The following is a 21,263-nucleotide window of genomic DNA, read 5'->3' as shown; positions in this document are numbered from 1 at the left end:
CTCTTCATATACATTTCCAATAAAATGTTGACAAATTTAAAAAATTATATTATTTGCATCATTCTGTCAAATCAGAATTTTTTCTATAATGCTACTTTTTAGTGCTAGTTCATCAGCATTACAGTGTGATTAATTAAGTTGAACTGATTTTAGTAACATGCCTGTGGCAAGTTTTCCAATACTGTAAGCTTATGTTTGTGTTGCTAAGAGCAAGACAGGCACAGGGGCACCAGTTTAATAATCTCGCCTAGGGCACCATAAATCCTAAGGACGACCCTGGCTATAGTGAGGCTATCACTGGCCCTAATTATACTAAAATATTTTATTGGAAATTGCTTGTTGGACTACATTGCCCAGAATCCTTAAGAGGAAGTTGGGTGGATCTATTTTTGAAGAATGAAATATAAAGTTCGAGGGACTGTTAGCTGCAAACCTTAATCCCTATCTTCTTTATTCCATTCAGTAAATCTTACATGTATATGATGTCAGGCTATGTCAGAGTGCTCCAGAGACACTGCTGAGTGTTGCAGCTATGCCGTTGTACAGTACATGCTTCCTATATTGATAGAAGGGTTTTTTCTGTTGATGTAATTAATCCATCTCACCAAGAGTTAGTAACTAAGTCAACGGAAAAGAATTCTTCCATCGATTTAGCCGTGTCCATACTGGCTCTTAGATCGACCAAACCATGGTAGTCAGAGCAAAAAAATTTTCACACCCCTGAGCGAAGAAGTTACACTGATCTGTTTTTTAAGTGTAGACCAGGCCTAAGGAACCATGGTTATATGGGAGGTCTTGGATTTGTTTAAAACAAACTGTGTTTATATCACTGAAGTCAGCCATTAAAACTTCTCAACCTCTGGCTTATCTCTATGAACGAAAACAGTTGTCAGACCATAGGATCTGTGTAGAGCAGTATTTCCCAACCTTGGGATGCCGCTTGTTTAGGGAAAGCCCCTGGCGGGCCAGGCTGGTTTGTTTACCTGCCACGTCCGCAGGTCCGGCCAATCACAGCTCCTGCTGGCCATGGTTCGCTGCTTCCAGCAGCTCCCATTGGCCTGGAGCAGAGAACCGCAGCCAGTGGAAGCCGCCATCGGCCGGACCTGAGGACACAGCAGGTACACAAACCAGCCCGGCCCGCTAGGGACTTTCCCTAAACAAGCAGCATCCCAAGTTTGGGAAATACTGGTGTAGAGCAAACACATGGGAAATCTAAAATAATGAACAATTCTACTATGCTTTGCTCCTTAATAAGTGTGTGTATGGACATACACACACTTCAGAACAGAGTCAAACCATTCTTTTACTGGATTGGGATCTGTAGTGTTATACAGCCTATAGATCTTGAGCACCACCTCGTGGATTTCGCAGAGCAATGTAATCATTTCCTTTGAGTACATGATTCCAGAATTTAACCCATTGGTTTAAATTTTAAAATATTTTAGGGCCTGTTATCACTTACACCAGTTTTACACAGGTGTAAACCCATTGACTTCAATGGAGTTATTTTTTGATTTACACTTGTGTAAGAGGAGAACCAGGCCTTTGGTATTGTTTAAGCAAGGATTTTTTAAAAGTAGTAATAGAATATTTATCCAATAGCGAATGTTTTCAAAACACCCAATTTTCTCCCACTAGCTACACCGTAGTAATGAGAATGGTTTCTAATTAAGGTCCTGCTTCTTCTTCTCAAGAAATCTTAATACATGTGAACAGAAATGTAGCTGGCCTGAAATCCAGATGTCTAATGGCTAGGGAAAGAAAGCTCAAATGCTATAGTCAAACATCCCACCTATTAAAAATATGACAAGTTTCAGGAGTGGTATGGCAGCATTTTCAAACAGATTTTGTAAAATACACAAAAAGAGCTCTCTTGTGTTGAGCAAATGATTCAATATCCAGTACGAGCATTCCTCCGTAGTTAGAACAGAGCTTTCAGACTTATCATCTTGGAAAGATGTTGAATGTGAGTTAGGCTTGAGTGATTTAGGTCAGCCTGTGTGGCAACTGACCGACATTTACCAGCCCTCTGGCTGTGACATCTGTGGCCAGCATAAACAAAGGGTAAAAGTGAAATAAGTGATTTCATATTCTGTGTGCATGATCTCTCACCAGATACGGCTGCAAATTGTGTTATGTGATGAGTTCCTGCTCACAGAGCATGTAGTAAAAAGGAGAGTAAAGTCAACTAAGTACATAGTCTAGCAGGGGTCCACGGTGCTTCTAAAAACTTGAAAATAACCTGACACTGGAGCAGAAGGAAATCTCTTCTCTATTGTTTTTACATGTCATTTCCCTTCCTTGGCGGACAAGACTGATCCGATTGACCTACACTTAGATATTCTGGCTGCACTGAGTGACTGGGGCATTCACCCCAAGGCTTAAATGAAAACTGGCATCAGCTTCCCTGCAAACACCCTCCTCATTAGTCCAGCTGTGCTCCAGAGCGTACCTCAGCAGAAGGGGAAGTACAGCATAGGGTCAAGTTGGTGGGCAAAACCAAAACAGAAAGGTAGTAAAGTGATAGTGGGGGGTGGGTAGGCAAACCATCTATTGCTCCTGCTTTTGGGGGCATTTACAAGAAAGCACAGGCAGAAGGCCAGCTCTCATGTTCAGCTGGAGGTCAGGTGCATTGATGAGCCTGTGCATTTGTAAATGTAGGTCAGCCGTTTGTCAGGCTGGCAGTGAGTTAGCAAGTTTCGATTGTCCAGGCGGCCAGACTGGACAGGGATTGTCTAGTCTGCCTTAAGGTTCTATCATGCCTTTCATCCTGAAGCAGCCCAGACCACTTCACAAATTGATATACAGACTCCTGCATCCATGAAAGGGGTCACTTCATTCCCCTTACTGCCTATCTCTATCCATGAGCAAGCAGTGTGTATGCTGGATGCCGAGGCTTGCTATCCAAAAGGAAACTTATAATGTCTGGAATGGATGATCCAGTACCTAGTGTGAGCCTAACTATACCCCTGACCTCTGCACAGATCTCCCATCCTGGGGAGGAGAACCGCTGCCTCATAGGCAGCATATCTCCCCTTCCTCCTGGATTCTATGAATGCCTCCCTCTGGGTCTGAGGTCATTCCTGAGAGGACTGTGCAGACAGGGTGCAGGGTCAGATTTACTGCACATCATTCACTTCACTAGCCCTGCAGAGATTGTCCCCAAAAAGATAACATAGCCCCAGCTCGTATTTCTCTCCATGAGCCCCATCTTGCTGGTGGGGAGATCCCAAAGGGAGTTGCAGCTGGAGAAGCCTGGCTGCATGGTTGTTTAGGTGCTCAGTTGTCAGGGAACCTAATGAGTGGTAGGTTTGTCTGGGGCTGCAGAATTAGCATAGAAGTTCAGGAAGTTCTCTGGCTGATCTCCAAGGAGCCATTTTGCAGGTTCCTGTTTTTGGAGGCCAGTGTATGGACAAACCCTAATACCAAGAAGGAAGAAACTCTGCAATAAAGGAGGAACCTCATGGAGGTTTCCTCTTCCTTATTCAAGTCCCCTTGTGAGGTTTCTCTATGGAAGGGGAAAACTGAAGCTGTTTTTTTAGTATTTTCCAGTCAGTGTGGTCATTCACACATTTTGCAAGCAGAGGCACAATACAAGAAGTCACTGGTTAAATACAGAGATGATGTACCATGTCCAGAACTGAGTCATATTTCATTCTGTCCACACCGCATTGGGCTCTCATTTCCCAAGTGATGGTGGTTTTTCGCCTTTTAATATCATCCACCATAATGCAGTTATTTCACTATCCTTTATATGCTTAAGGGTTTTTCTGTGAGATGCAAATATGTCATCCTGCTGTTTTCCACATCTGTTTATGACAACCAAAACGGTATTTTTGCATGCTTCAGCTCTGCCCCAAGGAACAGTGTCAGCTGTAAATTGAAATGGTCTCAAATTCTAGTCTAACCACTGAACTTGCATCAACAGACATGTTCAACTGCATTGAAACAATCCTGGAAATGCTTTCAGGTTTGTGTGAGTGTTAAAGGTCTGGAAAGCATTTTTTATATCAGTACCTTAATTATATCCATAGATCCAGAACATTTATAAAAATTAGCTATTTCTCTGCCTTCCATAGTAAAAGCTTAGCACAAGAAATCTGTCATTAGAGATGGACCCAAAGCAAATTCCTAGACTCTACCATCACTAAGCATATATCCTCCAGCTTCTCTAATCTCAATTTGTTTTGTGTTTGTCATATTTGTCCTTGTACATTACAGTTAATCAGGAATAGTTCCCTTGTAATCAATAGAGTTTCTCCTCTCTGTTGCATTGATATAATTAACTTAACTGTAACAGAGTTACTCAATACGACACCAAGAGGAGAATCAGGTCCACACTATGAGGGCAGCAAACCACACCTCTACCCCAATATAACGCGGTCCTCGGGTGCTAAAAAATCTCACCGCCTTATAGGTGAGACCACGTTATAACCGGTTCAGGCCAGTACGCTGTGCTGGACTGGACCGGCTTCCCCGGCAGTGATTTAAAGGGGCCGGTGCTCCAGTTGCTGTGGGGAGCCCTGGGCCCTTTAAATCACAGCCGGAGTTCTGGCAGCGGGGCTTGGGCGGGGATTTAAAGGGTCCGGTGCTCCCCCCAGCAGCTGGAGCTTCTGGCCCTTTAAATCACCATCCAAGCCTGGCTGCCAGAGCCCCAGCAGGGATTTAAAGGGCCCGGTGCTCTAGCTGCAGTGGGGAGCTCTGGTCCCTTTAAATCACCACCGGAGCTCTGGCAGCAGGGCTCGGGTGGGGATTTAAAGGGCCTGGGGCTCTTCGCATTGGCCAGAGCCTCTGGCCCTTTAAATCACCACCTAAGCCTGGCTGCCGAAGCCCTGGTGATTTAAAGGGCCCGGAGCTCCACACAAATTTGGATATAATGCAGTAAAGCCGTGGGTCTCAGGTGGCACTTTAAAGAGCCCGGGGCTCCCTGCTGCTTTACCATGTTATATCCAAATTTGTGTTATATCGGGTCGCGTTCTATCAGGGTAGAGGTGTATATGTTTACCAACAAATGCACCAGCCATTCACATGCTGGTGATCAGTGCTAGGTTGCCTCCCTTGGACACAGGATAGGACTGTTTGTTTGGTTTCTTAATCTAAAATTCTTCCTGTATATCTGGCACAGCTTAGAGCAGACAACATTGTACTATGCTGGTCCATAACCAAAGGAAAGTCTGTGCATTCAGACGTCAGTCTAAGTTGAACCAGGCAGGCAGTCCACAATACAAAGAGTACCTTACACATGCAGTATTCACATACATGGTTTACATCACAAAGTGAAGATCTCCTTCATGTTCACTTCTTTACAGACATTCATATGGGCAGTATATGGGGCTTCAGAAGACTATTAGTAATCATTAAACTCTAACATCTTCATTGGGTTTAAGAGATAATTACTTGAAACTTTTTTTTTAGTCCAGCTCTAGGGAATTCCTCCCCCTTCTTTCTCCTCCAATTAATCCCTGCAGCATCAGGATACTTAATAAACCCACCACAATTTCTGTGCCTGCCACAAAACTGTGTGTATGGGCTGTGAAAGAGTTGAGACAGCACACAGCTTTATTTATGGGCAGCATCCACAGGAAGAGCAGGCTCTGTTGTCTTCCTTAGATCTCTTGCTAGTGCAAGTGCTGGAAAAAATAGATTATTTTAATGAGGAATGAGATGTTGATTAACTTCTCTGAGGCAGCTCTAAACTAAAATGCAGAAATGATCCTTTGGGAATACGGGAGCTACATGATGAGGTAGTAGATGCTATCTGAATAATGTACTTGCCTAACTTAGAAAGTAGAGAGCTCCAAAGGTTTTCCTGTTCCCCTGAACATGGCCCCATCATTCCCTGCGAGAAACAGTTTCCAATACTCAAAAGAATCACATAGCCTGATGGTACCGCATGAGTAGATTCAAGCCAAACAACATTTGGTTTTGGTTTGCTGAAGTACATAGCAACAAATGATTGGTTTCCAAGTCATACAGCCTGTCCGTAACCCTTGAATACCTAGATTATAAACTCAACATTATTTTAATTCAGAATGCACATTTGTATAATTCCATGGAGCTTGAGTCTGAAAGGAATATAAAATAACCCCAGAACCTAAGTTCAAAAGTAAACACACACCTGACATTTGCCAAACTGTCTAAATATCTATGAAGAAGTCTAGGTAGGAAAAAAAAAATCAAATCCCCAGAGTCTTGCAGTGCATAGTAAGTGTAAACTGCTATTGCATGCTGAACTCGTCTGGCGTGGGCTGAATACTTAATGAGAAATAGAAGGAAAGAGTCTACTGAGAATATGTCAATATTGTCAGCAAGTTCTGTCTCGTGTTACCATGGGGCCAGAACAGCTTAACTACTGTTGAACAGGACAAAGCTTCATTTTCAGGGAGAAAAAAGTTGACAAATAAAAAGGAAAAAATCTGCAGGAAGCTCTTACTGCTCTTTCTGCTAGATAGAGCATTTCCAACTAAAAATTAATTGAAAACAGCCTGGTTAAGCTGTACATTGATGAAAATAATATACCTGTTAGCCCTAAAAAGAGAGTTAGAAGCAGCAGTTTGGAAGTGTATATTTTCAGTAGTACAAATCCACCCTGGTTTGACTGGACAGTTATGTTCATATCCAGACACACCCCATTCACACAAACCCTTGGAACCATGAAAATGAGATGTCAAGAGAAAAGTCCCCATCATTTCTTGCTACTTTCACTATGCCTGCAATGATGTGGACAGCACACCCCAACATTCCATAAAGCATTCTTCACTTCCACCTCCAACAGATACTGAAAAACAATATGTATGCCAGCTTCATCTCACGCGCTTTCTACTGTAACATTTAATAGTGATCCCATAGGTTTTATCTTGACTAGGATTTAAAGGTGTGGCAGTTAATGGTTAGATTACAGTAGCTAACACAAACTATCAATAGGGCTAGTTGAAAATATGCTGTAAAACTTTGTTTTTCAATGGTAAATTGGATTTTTGAATAAATATAACTATTTATGGAAAATGTCTGCTTTCTGAGAAATGGTGATTTTTTTATTTGAAAACCAAGACCACCAATTTTTTTATTATTATTTTTTGCTGAAAGCTGAATTTTTTTCCAGAAGTTTTTAGTTAAAGTTTCCTGTTTTGGGCCAAAAATATTTGATTTTCTTTTTTTGATGAAAAGTTAAATTTTCAGTAGGAAAAAACAATCCATTTTCCAACCAGCTCTAACTAACACCTTCTAAGAATCTAGTCAAGACATGTAAAGTATTACTAGGGCTCCCCCCAGGAGATAACTATCAGTTTAACACAAGCTAAAGTACAAACAGCCTTGTCTTGACTATAGTTTTAGAAGACTCAGCTTTCTACCATGATCTAATACTAAACCTTTCAGCTGCTGAGTTACCATTAAGGTTTCAGCTGTGCCACATTAGATATATGGGGTTTAGTCCCATCTCTCCCTGAAGCAACCTTGGGCAAGCTTTCAAAATATTTATTTGTAAAATATAGGGTTAGATACTAGACTTACTTTTAGGGCTTGGTCCCTCACATCTTACTTGAAAGGTCAGGGATACTGAATCTCTAACAAAGACTTCCCTTCTTGTAGTCATTAAAGTTAAATAGATACAAACAAATCAAAAAATTTGAATAGTCTGACTTAAAATTCTTCCCCCATTCAGTTGCTCAGCTTTCATTCACTCAATTGTAGTGATGTCATCATTTCAGTTGGGGCTTGTCAACAAACAAACTAAAACCAAAGTAACTAAATCACTTGTCATTTACACTTTTCATTATTTTGGTGCAAATCTATGGATTTCTGATTAAAAGTGTCCTATTATGATTTAACACAAATTGACTTTTATTCATATTAAATCATAATATGATCATCTTAATTTGAAATAAATGTCCACAGATAGATTTAATCAAGAATAACTAATGGTGTGAAACTGTGAATTACAACTGAATTAGTTATTTCACTTCCAGTTTGAGTATAAACCAGTGCTTCTCAAAGCATCCGCAGGTTCAGCTGATCGCGGCTCCCACTGGCTGAGGTTCGCCACTCCAGGCCAATGGGGGCTGCAGGAAGTGACACGGGGGATGTGCTGGTAGCCCTTCCCGCAGCCCCCATTGGCCTGGAGTGGCAAACCGCAGCCAGTGGGAGCCGCAATCAGTCGAACCTGCAGATGCGGCAGGTAAACAAACTGGCCTAAACCGCCAGGGGCTTTCTCTGAATAAGCGGCGGACCAGCTTTCAGAAGCACGGGTATAGACAATCCCTAGTTTTCCACTCGAAACTTCTATATTAGATAAGAACAATTTCTAATGGGGGTGGGGAAGCAGAGACACTCCTCTCCCACCTCCACATACCCCCTCCTAAACTTTATGTACCATTTAGAAGCAAAATAAAGGCCTGGCTGGATTTTTTAACCTTTGCAAGACAGTCTCATAGTGGGAGCACAACTAGTTTAGCCCCAATCCCATGTCAGCTCTTCTCTCTGTTATTTCCATCCCAGTGTTAGAGACAGAATGGAGGGTGCACCTATCAGGAGTGAGTAATCCCTTGCTAACAGCTGAGAGACAGGAAAGAGAGCAAGTGGAAGAGGTGAAAGATTCACAGATTCCGGGGAAGGAGAGAAGGGACTGTTGTAATCATTTAGTCTGACCTGTATAGCATCAACCACAGGATTCCCCCACCCCCAAATAATTCCTTTTTGAAATGGAAAGGCAAAGAAGGTGCAAGGAGTTAGTGAAGGGGTAGTACAGGGTGGGAGAGGAGGGACTACAGATACTGATGAGGAAAGAGATGGGAGAGGAAAGAGAAAAAGGAAAATGAGTAGGAAGGGAAAGGGATGTTGACAGAGGAGGAGGAGGAGGAGAACGGGAAGGACAAAGATAGGAGACTGAGGAAATGACCTCTCATATTTCAAGGGCAGTGCCCCCCCAATATTTGAGACCTGGCATTCCACATTGCAACATTCAAAATAACATCCCCTTAGAATGAATGGGAAAAGTTCATGTCCCCGCCTGTGCTGTAGTTTTAGTATATACTCTAGAGCAGTGGTTCTCAAAGTTGGGCCACCGCTTGTTCAGGGAAAGCCCCGGCAAGCCGGGCCGGTTTGTTTACCTGCCGCATCCACAGGTTCAGCTGATAGCGGCTCCCACTGTCCGCGGTTCGCCGCTCCAGGCCAATGGGGGCTGTGGGAAGCAGTGCGGGCCAGATGCTGGATGCCCTTCCCGCACTTTGAGAACCACTGCTATAGAGTATAGTGTATCCTTCCCTTGATGCACATGGAAAATTCCCATTCACTTGATTGGAAGTTGCACATACTCATCAGGATGAAAATGACTCCCATGTTTCAAAGCATTTTTGGAGGGATGGGAGGAGAGGGAAAGTAGGATTCAGGATGGAAAACAATGCAAACTATTTCTAAATGACGATCCATCGGTTTAATCTTTGGAATAAGCGAATTTTATACAAATCACTTGAAGAGAAGATAATATTAAGGATTCTAAAACAGGCCTGAAACAGTTCTTAACAGTTACTATAGGAGAGGAATTTTATATCAGATTCAAGTAGCTGAGTAGTACTTATATAGTAAAAAAGGAGTTGAATGCTTGGAAAAAGGGTGAAGACAAGATAATGTCCAACTAGTAAACTTAGGTTACAGATATTTTTGTCACCAGCTTGAAACCAGTTATAAATCTTCTGAGTTATTTTCACACATTGCAAAAATGGCTGAGGGAATTAAGGTTAAAGGTGAAAGCAACAAGAAGGCAAACCTATATTTCTGTATTACAAAATGCTATGCTCTTAGCTCAAAACATAACAGAATTAAAGTATCACTATGGGCCAGGAAATGATGTTGACCTTGGAATAAATCCTTATAACATTGACCACATGTGCTGTTTATATTCCATGATTTGTCTTCAACAACACAGTCATTCATATTCTGAGACAAATCCTGATGTCCACACTCAATTTTACTCTTTACTTAGGCAGAACTCACTGCAGTCACAAAGGCAGGTCACGCTTGAATCAGGTCTTCCAGCAAATACTTCTGCTGTTTGAGTGGCATATTTCACACAGCGCTAGATACCAGGAAAACGATATCTCCTTGCCAAGGCTAATAGACAAGTTGGAAAAATATGAGTAAGTGAATGCAAAATGTACTGCATTCCGAATATATGAAATGTGTTACTGGCATTGAAATCCAAGAGAACCCAAGTAAAACCAAATCAAAAATCTCTGATAAGGCCAAGTTTAAGAAAATAATCAGAGTTCTCATGTGCTGACAGCTTGGCTTCAGCCTGAACTGAGGATGTTGATCTGGAGAATGATGGTGTTAAAATAAATAACCCAAGTCTTCCTGCTCCCCCTGCCACTCACTGTCTGGGCTATCGCTCAAATAGGCACATAGCAAGGTATCCAAGCTTTTACAATTAGTTGAGCACTCATCCAGTTTCGAGAAAATTGAAAATATCTGCCACAGGCATTGATTCTGAAAGATACTTCCCATCAGATTAGCAGAGCTACATTAAAACTAAAGTCGCAGAGAATAGAATGCCAGCCAGGCAGCAGTTAGTGATACGGACTTTTATTTAAAGGCAACTAACTCCACCAAAAATTCAATTAAAGCAAAATACTGCCCTGGCCCCTGTGTGATTGTAGACCCTCCCGTGGAGCAGAAGCAGTGTGATTGCACTCATGATGGATAGGATCCTGTACACTCAGGATTTCTCCTGCATCCTCATGCAGAAGGGCTGGGGGCTTGACCTCAGGAGGAGCAGAGACCGGGCCAATGGATTTGCCACTATGCAGACTCAGCTGCTATCACTTGCCATGGAGGGGGAGTAGTAGTTTTGCTGAGGCTCCAAGGCTGGGAAGGAGGAGTTCTTCACCTTTCTACCGATCTCTCTGCAGTAAGCTTCACTACTCAGACTTACTCAGGTGCAAAGGGGAGAAATTGGCCTGAGGGGGAAGTTTTGTAGTTTCATATATGGCATGTCTGTGAGTGACAAGCATGGCCTGGCATACTTTAGCACAGGATTTGGTTTAAAGCAACGATGCCCGAGCAGGACTCACTGCTTACAATAAGAGCTCATGGCCCATTGTCTCCCACTTCCACAATTGGGGACACTGGATTATGGCTTTCCCATCCAAGTGCCACACTGTTCCTCTGTCAAGCCCCAGAAGACTCACCCTGTATTGCAAAAGCAGTGATTTTCCAGAGAGATGGCAAGCACCATCATAGCTACTCCTGCCAGGGTCACTCTTGGCAGCTCACCAAAGGCTTCTGCACTATGAGGTTTCCCGCTTCTTTACTTCAGATCTGCACCAACTGTCTTGCTTTTTTGAAGAGAGATCAGGTGACCGATGGTAACAAGCTGCACCGGCTAATAACCATATCACCTATCAGGCCAGCCATTGGATTGTTTACAATGAGCTGCTTTATAAGTCGGTAGGACAGAGAGCATGAGGCAAATTCATGAGTTTAAGGCCAGAAGATATCTCCATATCATCTAGTCTGACCTCCTGTGTATCTTAGGGCACTAAATACCACCCAGCCACCCTATAGTAAGCCCAACCACCCAAATTAGAGGGGGAGGCTGCAGCAAAGCTATACAGACATAGATACTGGCCTGTGTGCTCATGAACGTGTACACACATGCACACACACACACACACACACCCTTCAAATACATGGCTAATATTCTGCAGTAAGGAACTACTTCATTTTTGCCATCTACTTCCTGGTTTTTATTACAACTAATTCTGCCCTACCCCCATCTCTTCTCTCTGGAGTGAAGCTCCTCCTTATGGGGTTTATTGTCTGTTTTCTTTCTACCAAGTTTTTAATTCTCTTTCCTTTCCTCTTCCTTTTTCTTTTCTTGCTCCAAGTGGGTGCACAGTGCAGACATACCAACTGTCAGTATGGATTATACACCCCAGATGCTGCTCCCATTTTTGAGCCAGCCTGGGCAGAGTTACAGTTTCAGGCAGAAACCATGAGATGCTCAGTGATTTCAAAGAGTGTCATTTCTATCCAGATAGGTAATTAGAGGGCCACCTGCCATCACTGTATTTTTTGGGCATCTCTCGGAGTGTAGTGGAGTCAAATCCCAAATGCAAAGCAAGACTCAAGAAGTGGATTCTCATATTTGACAATCCTGGGGAAAAGGCTTACATGCACTTAGACTACTGCATTTCAGCAGGGCTCTAGCCTATGGGCATTTTCAGCATTAAAAATGACAACAATATATCTCTTTGTGTATTAAAAAATAGCCTCTCAGTCTAGAGACTCATATTTCAGTCATTTATTTCAAAGTTTAGAGGGGTTACGTTGCTTTGTCATAAACCTACACAACATCAGTCTGTCTACGGAAAAGGATGCAAGGCTCACCGGATTGGCTGGCAAAGCATCCTGCAATACCAAGGCACAAAATACTCTCCTTAGGACATGCTGCCTGGGAAATCACAGAGAAAACATTAAAAGTTCCAGTTATTTTAGAGGTTGTCTTAAAAATTGAAAAATAGAAGGTATCCCGATCTGACTGAATCTTTGAGAAGACAACTCCAATCATGCACCCCCCCAAGTTTAACTGTGATTATGTTGTTTCATGAAACTTGGGAAGAATCCAGATCTTTACAGCTCTGTATCAAGGGCCCATTTCCTTCTCATGAAAAGGGAGGGCTTGCTTCCAGAGAACCATGGATCCGAGAACTTCCTACGCACCTCATTGCCTGCTGGAGCAAGACCAACAGAAGAGTGGAATAAAGGGGTGGGGTGCCATTTCTCATGGAAAACCACCATGGGCTCTTTCCCATATGTGCTCCCTTACTCCTGCTGGGTGATTAATAGTATGGGTATCTCTATTTCTGTGCTTCCATTGTTTAGCTTCCTCACAACCCCACTTCTCATTGCCATACCCCGTCCCTGGTGTTAAAGGCACAGGCATGGACTTATAAATCATGCTGCCAAAAGGACAACATGCCAGAGCAGTTGTTCCCTCAGCTGCTCCACCCAGCCAGCTGCACACTGCTCAGGTGGCATGCTATGGTCCCTGTGGGGATAGAGATGTAGTGGTGGAGAAGCAGGATTCTTTCCACTTTGTATGGAAGCCATGAGATAGATGCTCAATGTTTTCAAAGAGTTTTGCTTCTATCCATCTGGGAAATAAAATGGCCTCCATCACTGAATTATCCAGGCATCTCTAGGAGAAACCCCCAGGCTGCAGGTTGCCAGCAGTTTTGCTCATCAGATCACCATGTGAAGGGGGGAATCATATGCCCCTAGGTTCTGTACACTGCTTTACTACACCACACAGAATATTAACAAACATTAAGATAGAACACAGTCTTTGATTAGAGGAACATAAAGCTGTGACACAAGCATCTAGTAAGTATTGCTATTCCCTTTTTACAAAAGGGGAAAATGAAGCACAAGTTGGTTAAGTAACTTGCCCAGTATCACACAGGAAATCAATGGCAGAGCTGAGAAGAGAAGCCAGAACACCTCGATGTTCAGTTCTTTACTTTAATCACTCAAATGTGCTGTCCCTTTTACTATAATCATGTTCACTTGATACTGTTCATGTAATGACAACGTACATTGAAGCCACATGTGCAGATTAGCACAGATCTAAGAACGCTGATGTCTAGAAACAGAAGAATGTGGGGAACATGACATGATTTCTTTCTGAAACACCATTGTGCCTGGCCAACTTATGAAATCACAAATAAAACTGGCTGAGAATGGCCAGGGAGCATCTTGAACACCCTTGAAAGTAGTTATATATATTTTTGGCCTTTATAGTGCTTGGAAGGGTATTCTAAAACCTTGAAAAACTAATCAAGTTCATCTTCTACTAGAAGGATCCATTTCACCGAGTTTTCAAAGTTGTATTAAGTTATTTAGATGCATTAAAAGATCATAAAAATGCACATAATTATTCCCACCCCAACAGTAATCTATTGCTTCTCTTAAAATTGGCCAGAGTCCAGTCACTGAGCCAGCTGTAACAGTAATTATTTACACAGTGTAACAGAACAAACTTGGTAAGCGTTACCTCCAGGATAGAGTAAAAAAGACACATTGTTATGTGCTTTTATCACTGCATGACTCAGGCAGACTTGTGAAGTCAAGGGGCCGCGAGTGATTCCATTAGAAACCAGGACAAAATATTCTGAAATGTACATATATATATATAACTTCCCCTGAATTTGCCAGCACCAGCCCCCAGTCAAACTTTGGAGAATTCTATGGCAGGAACAAGCAGGTCTGGCACTCTGTTGCATGCTCCCCACCCCTCCTTTCTTTTCAATCAAGCTCAGTAAGTCCCTCGGCCCGCACCACTTACAGCAGCTCCCATTGGCCCAGAACAGCGATCCGCAGCCAGTGGGAGCTGCGTTCTAACGGACCTGTGGACGGAGCAGATAAACAAATTGGCCCGGTCTGCCAGGGGCTTTCTCTGCACAAGCGATGACCCCTGTTTGAGAAACCCTGAGTTAGAGAAAGGGGTGTTGGGTAAGGAGAGTTAGAGTGAGAAGGTTTACATCGGGGATGGGCAGGAGTTCAAAAGGAGAGGTATCCAGACCCAGAGAGGTTGGCAGAACTGCTGGACCGTGGAACAAGACCCCAGGGAGGAGGAAATGAGGAGACTGCTGCAGGGAGGGAGGGAGCTAACCACAGTTTGACATAGTTATTTTCTAAATATTCATCAAATAATTTACATAAAAAAATAAAAGCCAGCATTATCTGGCAAAAAATTGAGAACATTATTTGATGACTATTAATCAACCAGCTCCAGTAGTAACAAGGTGGATGAAACCTTGAAAGTTGAAATAATTCAGATAAACATCTAAATGGAAGTCCAGATCTTTGGCGATTTATCCATTAGTCCTGATGCCACATAAATGATATTTTCACATATAAGACCCAAAAGTTCTTATCTCTAGCACGCCATTTTAACAAGCTTCCTCACTTAAGTTCTCCAGGTTCCAGATATACAGCTTCTGTTACTTGCATACACTGTAGCACTGATCTTAAAAATTATTCAGCCTCTTGTATATACATATTACATGCACCCACGTGGGGAAGTACACATTTACCCAGATACCTTGGGCCAGATTCTTAGCTGGTATAAACTGGCAGAGCTCCATTGAAGCCAATTTCCATCAGCTAAGCATTTGGCTAACTGTTTAGAAACTGCCTGGTGTGCTTGTGTCTCTCTGCCCTCTACTAGAGGGAATCAGAACCGCTCAACTGTGACACACCCACATGCATCTGACGAAGTGGGTATTCACCCATGAAAGCTCATGCTCCAATATTTCTGTTAGTCTATAAGGTGCCACAGGACTCCTTGTCACTTTTTACAGATCCAGACTAACACGGCTACCCCTCTGATACTCAACTGTGACAGGAGTTGCACAGCCACCAGCTAACCCAGACTTTTCTTCAGCTCATGTGGCAGGGACCTGTGCTTTTGGAGCATGATGATTACATTTCTCTCTACTGTCAGTGAAATTCTGAGAGACCAAAGCATGCAGTATAATAAAAACCAGAAAATCCTAGGTGATGATGGGTTTGTTATAGTACATGCAAGTTGTGTGTGCTGTTGGCTACTTTGAATCTTACTAAGATGACAAGAAAGTTAACTCTGATGTCAAGATATCCATTTTTGTCTTGCTTCCATTGAAAGGATAGTTTTTACAAGTATTAAACTTTGAATTACAGACTAATCCATCAGTCACTGATGTTTTCGTAATACTGAATTGACATTAAATGTGAAAGTTCTGTCTTATGATGATGTTGAAAAGGAACATATATTTTGACTGCACACATATAACTTTACTTAAGATCTGTTATAAAAAAGCAAGAAGACAGAAGTCAAAGTTAATTGCTTTCACAATTTGAAAGCACTCTGCCTAGGTTCAAAAGTCTGATCACTTCTAAATTAAAGCACATGCATAAAATTGAAGTGCTACCATAAATCCTTGCATACCAGGCTGAATAACTTAAATGGTTCATTTAAGAATTACACATACCAGGATCTCAGGTAACCTACAAGTTTCAATAAGCTGCTAACCTGAAAGCTGAACCTCAGTAAATTCCCAAATTTGTAACCTGTAAAATAAGCCCTTCTCCTTCAACTCCACACAATCCCAGACAGATGGCTAATGAAGTCTTAGGTCCCAACCCTAAGCTCTGCATAGGCAGACCCTGTAAGGCATTCCGTTAGCTTCAGCAGGGCTTTGTGCAGGTGCAGAGCTCCGTGAAGAAACCTTGGTTCAGAACCAGTTATTAGCCTTTTACTGCTGTGGGAATTTTCCTACACGACCAGGGCTGAAGCTTGTCTCATTGTCCCACTGACTCTAATCTATTTTCCGTATATGATACTGGATATCTGCTACAGTTCAAGAACCTTCAAATTCCTCCTTTCTTCCTGGAGATTTCTTGTCCTGTAAATGGAATGCCAGTAAAGAACAGCGTGTTTCCCCAAGGAGAATGCTTCCTTCTTGGAGGACAGATAAAATGTTAATGCTACATGACTGTAAAAGGCAGCCTGTGCCTATATGAAGATCACAAATTAGGGCCCAAGTGTGTAAGATACTGAGTGTCTCAAGGAAAGGGTTCAGCCTATACCATGACTGCATCTTGAATTTTCCATCTCAACCTCACCTGAAGATAGAACTTCATTGTTTAGGAATAGATATGCAGGAAAATGCCTTCATATTAGACTAACACTGGTGCAGTAAATCATGTGCCCTTTTATCAGGAAAATCGACTAATCTTAAACTTGAATAAGAATAATAGGATGTGAATTTCACTTACCCAATAACAATGCAAGAGATGGCAGTTCCCAAAAAGGCATATGTTAAAATTGATCCTAAATTACGAAAAAAATGTCTCTGGGGAAACAAAGTGTGAAAAATACAATGTCAAATTTAGCAGAGTTCATCTTAGAGACCTAAATTCAAGTTCAGATACTGATTTTAGGAGTCCCATTCAAGTCATTCTGGCAGTTGCTACAGTAATTCTTCAGGACTGGAAAAACAAACAAACCATAGGCTTCAAATACGCTTTTGAAAATATGATCTAAGACCCTCTCACGTTCTGTCAGTGTCAATATGTCACTGATCTTCCCTTTCTGCATCTTAAGTATGAATTGCATAGTCATGTATGAAACAGTTAGTGGTCATAATGAAAGCTCAGCTTCTTAATGACTTATGTAAATATTACAGTGAATCCCCTCCCTCACACAGATGTAGGTCCCAATTCTGCATAGTAGGAGAACTGCCGCACACATGTGGAGCCTCACTGACTTCAAAGGGGCCTTGCATGGGCACAGCAATCCACCCACACTTTGAAGTGCAAGATCAGAGCCTTACAGAAGCATAACAGAGAGCAGAATCAGGCCCATGAGTTTGAAGTCTTAAACAGTTATTTTTTATTCTCTTCTCTGATATGAAATGGCCTAAATAATTACCATGCAAAATAATTTCAAACTGATGATTACTTAGATTCTTCTCCCCACCAATGTAACAGTGGCACTACAAAGTAGCCATCAGACCAACCCACCTTCTGTAAGTTAAGAGAGAAATCACTTACCTTCTTTAAACTATATCCAGCATGAAATATAATGGGTGGCAGTAAAACATTGAAGAAGATCGAAGGATCAAATGTCATCTGCCAGAAAAGACAAAGATACTGAGTAAGGAAAAAGTAAAGCAGCCATTCAGTATGTTATGGAAGGTTTTAAGTGAGAGTCAGGTCATTTTAAAATCAGGATTAATCTAAATTGTCTGTTTTTTAATGGGAAAGGTTTTGAATCAGATATGCAATGTCTGTCAATTGCCGAAAGGATTGATTTGGCAGGTGTGGAGTGTTCATATTGTTCTGCATTCTCTGCAGTTACCAGAGAGGACTAGGATGTGTTACAACATCTTAACAAATGTGGGATCTTCCTGGTTAGGGAGCTCACTAGTTGCTGCTTAAAGCATGGCTCTCTATATTTATACCTTCACATGACATGGTGTCAGAAGTCCATGAATCTCTCTCTCTCTGAGGAAGCAGTAGAGGACAAAAAAGATCCCTGACTGCCAGAGTAGTGAGTGAGCAGGGAAAGTGTTGAATCTGCCGCAGGAAGGAATCAGAGCCCTGTCTCAGCACAGCAATGGAGCCAGTAGCACAAATGGAGAAAAGGAAGTGCTAGCAGTCAGTTGGGCCTGTGAACAGCTCAGGGCATATCCATTTGGCTTGAAGTTTTAATAAAGAAACAGACCACAAGCCCTTAGTGGTATTACTGGGATCAAACCCTCCACCTAGGATTCAAAGATTTTGGCTATAGCTAATGTGATTTTCTTTCAACAATGAACACATTCCAGAGCAGCAGAAACGCTATCTAGAAGACCCAATGGGGCAGCCACCAATGGAAGATGAAAAAGCTTTAGAGAAAGATGACAAAGTCCACACTTTGTTCTTGCAGCAAGTCCAGTATCTACCAGCTGACTTCAGCAAATTGGAGCTTAACTAAAGCATGAGACTTGCCAGAAACAAGGAGAGTGGGGTCAAAGGAGTCAATTTCCAACTGACCTACGACCATACTGACAAGACCAAAATGACCTTTCACATGCCAGATAGCCTGCTTCTGAAAGGACACACATTCTTATCCCTACGAACTTCAGAAAGATACTCTCCAATATCCTGGAGGGACACCAAAGTACAACCAAGTGTGGAGCATGAGCATAGCAATCTGTGTGGTGGCCCAGTCTGAACAGGCAAAGTCACACCTCAGTAGAGGCTGCGAGATATGTAACAAGGGAGGAGGGGGAAATCTCCAAATCATTACTCTGTACAAAGCTATCTGAAGACCTTGGCAGTGGATAGCCACAAGATTTATTTTTTCCCACTATTATAGCTGATTAATTCTCCAGATATTTTGACTTTGCTAAACTTACACAGTGTTCCTTGGCACAGGTCATTCAGAAACGAAAGTCAATATCTACACCTCATGGAGTTGCTGTAGTCTGCATATCTGATAATGGGCCTCAATTTACCTCTAAAACATTCCTACATTTTGCACAGGACTTTGATTTTGAACATTGTAGGAGGAATCCACATTGCCCCCAGAATAACAGGCAGGTGGAAAGAGCACTGCAGACTTTAAAAAGACCACTGCAAAAATCAGTGGCCCCATATAAAGCATTCCTAGGCATATTGGTCAACACCGCTTGCATCTGGACTATCTCCATCAGAACTTCTGATGGGAAGACAAATAAGGAAACCTTTGTGGCAACAATACAGATTAAACTGGTCCGACTTGATGGAATTTCAAAAATGGGATGCTGAACTCAAAATTCAACAACCAAAAAGCTTCCATATTCAGCACAGAACAAAAGCATTACCTGAACAGACAGTTGTGGATTAGCCCCTGGGCCAATGGGGTCTGTCCCCATGGGCCCTGGCCAATTTGGGGTGCCTGGAAAAATGTGCATCCCTTGCCCTGACCCAGTTCCTGCTGCCTGCCCAGCACTCCTGCCAGGAGGTGAGAAGCAGGATGAGGGCATGGTGGCTTGCCCTGCTCCCTCCTGGGGGGTTGGAGCAAGCCCTTGGATCTCAAGCCCTCCTGGCAGGAGCACTGGGGGGGACTGCAAGTGGAAGGGATGGGGAGGGGCCCCCACTTGCTCTGGCCCAGGGCCCCAAAAAATCCTAATCTGCCTCTGTGACAGGAGATGAGGAACAAAGTTTGGATCAAGAGCTCCCAGACATTTGGAACTGTTTTTGGAACTGTTCAGAACTTGGTAGAAACTCCCATATCCTACCGAATGGAGATTCCAAGAGGACTTCTCCAGAGTAATCAAATTCATCTTCTGTATTTCCCAACACACCAAAGAGAGGATCTGGGGCTTGCAAGTACTCTGTAAGGAATTAAGCCCCCTCCTCAGGGAACTCTATGCACAAACTCCACAGAAGTGATAACACAGACTGGAAGACTGATCTGACCCCCTCAAAGACCTGCAGGGAAGCAGGGGCGCCTATTTTATTGGGGGGAGGGGGGGGAATTGGCCAGGGCCCCTGGGCACGGTTCCTGTTGGCCCCGTGGCTAATCCATCACTGGTCTTCACACAGTAGCACACAATCTGGAAAATGCCAGCACTTTGTGGGTTAATCCTGTGCATTGCACTTCACCTCTTCAACAAAAAGTGTTAATTGAAAGTGGCAAATTTTAATAATTTTGGAAAAAACTTTATTATAATCACCATTCCTGCAATTTGTGGAATTAAGTTATCTGAAAAACATTTTTTCAGGTAGGAAGCAAAACAACATTTTTCCCTATTCCATTTTAATGTATAGTATTTTGCAAAAATTTTGAGGCATAAATCTATATTGAGCCAGATCCTCAGCTGGTATAAACTGCTATACATCTACTGACTTCAATGAAGTACATCCCTTTTTCTCATATATGTATGAAATCTATCTATATATATGAAAAACTACAATGCTAAGGATTTGAACTCAGTATGACAGATATGTGTAGCTGGTAGGAAAAACAGATTTTGCATAACAACCATGGGAATTTATGGATCTTGCCCACATTATCTCCTGCACAGAAATCCACTGAGCAGAAAAGAGAAAGAGAGAACTCTTCATTTTGTCTTGATTTCTTCTTGTACTGCTCTGACTTACTCCAGCTGGCAGCAGTCCCTAAAGGACTGTACCTCAGCTGAGAATTGGCAGAACACAGTTCCATTCTAATTCCACTCTGAAGAAGACCCCCAAACCCCTACCCTCCCTGATATGTCCCCTATAGCAGGGGACATATCATGGGCTGAACTGTTGACATGAGAGCTGCTATAAACCAGATTTACACCAAGAAAGAGCTCTCACTTCCTGGTTTAGCCAGGTCCAAGTGCAGTGGAAAAAGGCCAGAATACAGGATGGAATCTAGCCCACTGCTTTGGCCGCCATATGGAACACATTTTGTTCTACAAGTGCCATTGCGAAAAACAAAAAGACGTAATAAAAATGGAATATCGCTTAGAGTTCAAACAAAGTGCATTCCTCAGTGCATTCCAAGTCTTATATGTATGAAACAGATGTATTTTTACTGTGTGTTTTGCTTCTTGAAACATAAGACTGGGGAAGAAAAACAAAGTACATTTTCATTATAAAATAAGACGTTCATTAAAATGATTTCTCAAAAGTGATGTTAGTATGAACATAGGTCTGAACAAAAAATAAAAAAATGGTCGGCCTTGCTATTGCCAGTATAGTGCCTG

The 21,263-nt window shown here is 42.4% G+C and overlaps 1 protein-coding gene across 1 annotated transcript in view; it reads right to left on the bottom strand.

Annotated features, from left to right (window-relative positions):
* The window catches only part of SLC9A9 (solute carrier family 9 member A9), a 327,170-nt gene that overhangs the window by 291,553 nt on the left and 14,354 nt on the right, over positions 1–21,263 (bottom strand). The window contains exons 3-4 of the mRNA XM_075068481.1: positions 17,593–17,670; positions 16,816–16,892 (exon numbers count right to left, since the gene is read on the bottom strand). Of these exons, the coding sequence (XP_074924582.1) occupies positions 16,816–16,892; positions 17,593–17,670 (155 nt within the window). The remainder of the gene's footprint in view (positions 1–16,815; positions 16,893–17,592; positions 17,671–21,263) is intronic.

Source organism: Chelonoidis abingdonii, chromosome 8 (assembly GCF_003597395.2).
Source record: "Chelonoidis abingdonii isolate Lonesome George chromosome 8, CheloAbing_2.0, whole genome shotgun sequence".
Lineage (NCBI taxonomy): Eukaryota > Metazoa > Chordata > Testudines > Testudinidae > Chelonoidis > Chelonoidis abingdonii.
This window is presented reverse-complemented; position numbering and strand designations above follow the sequence as displayed.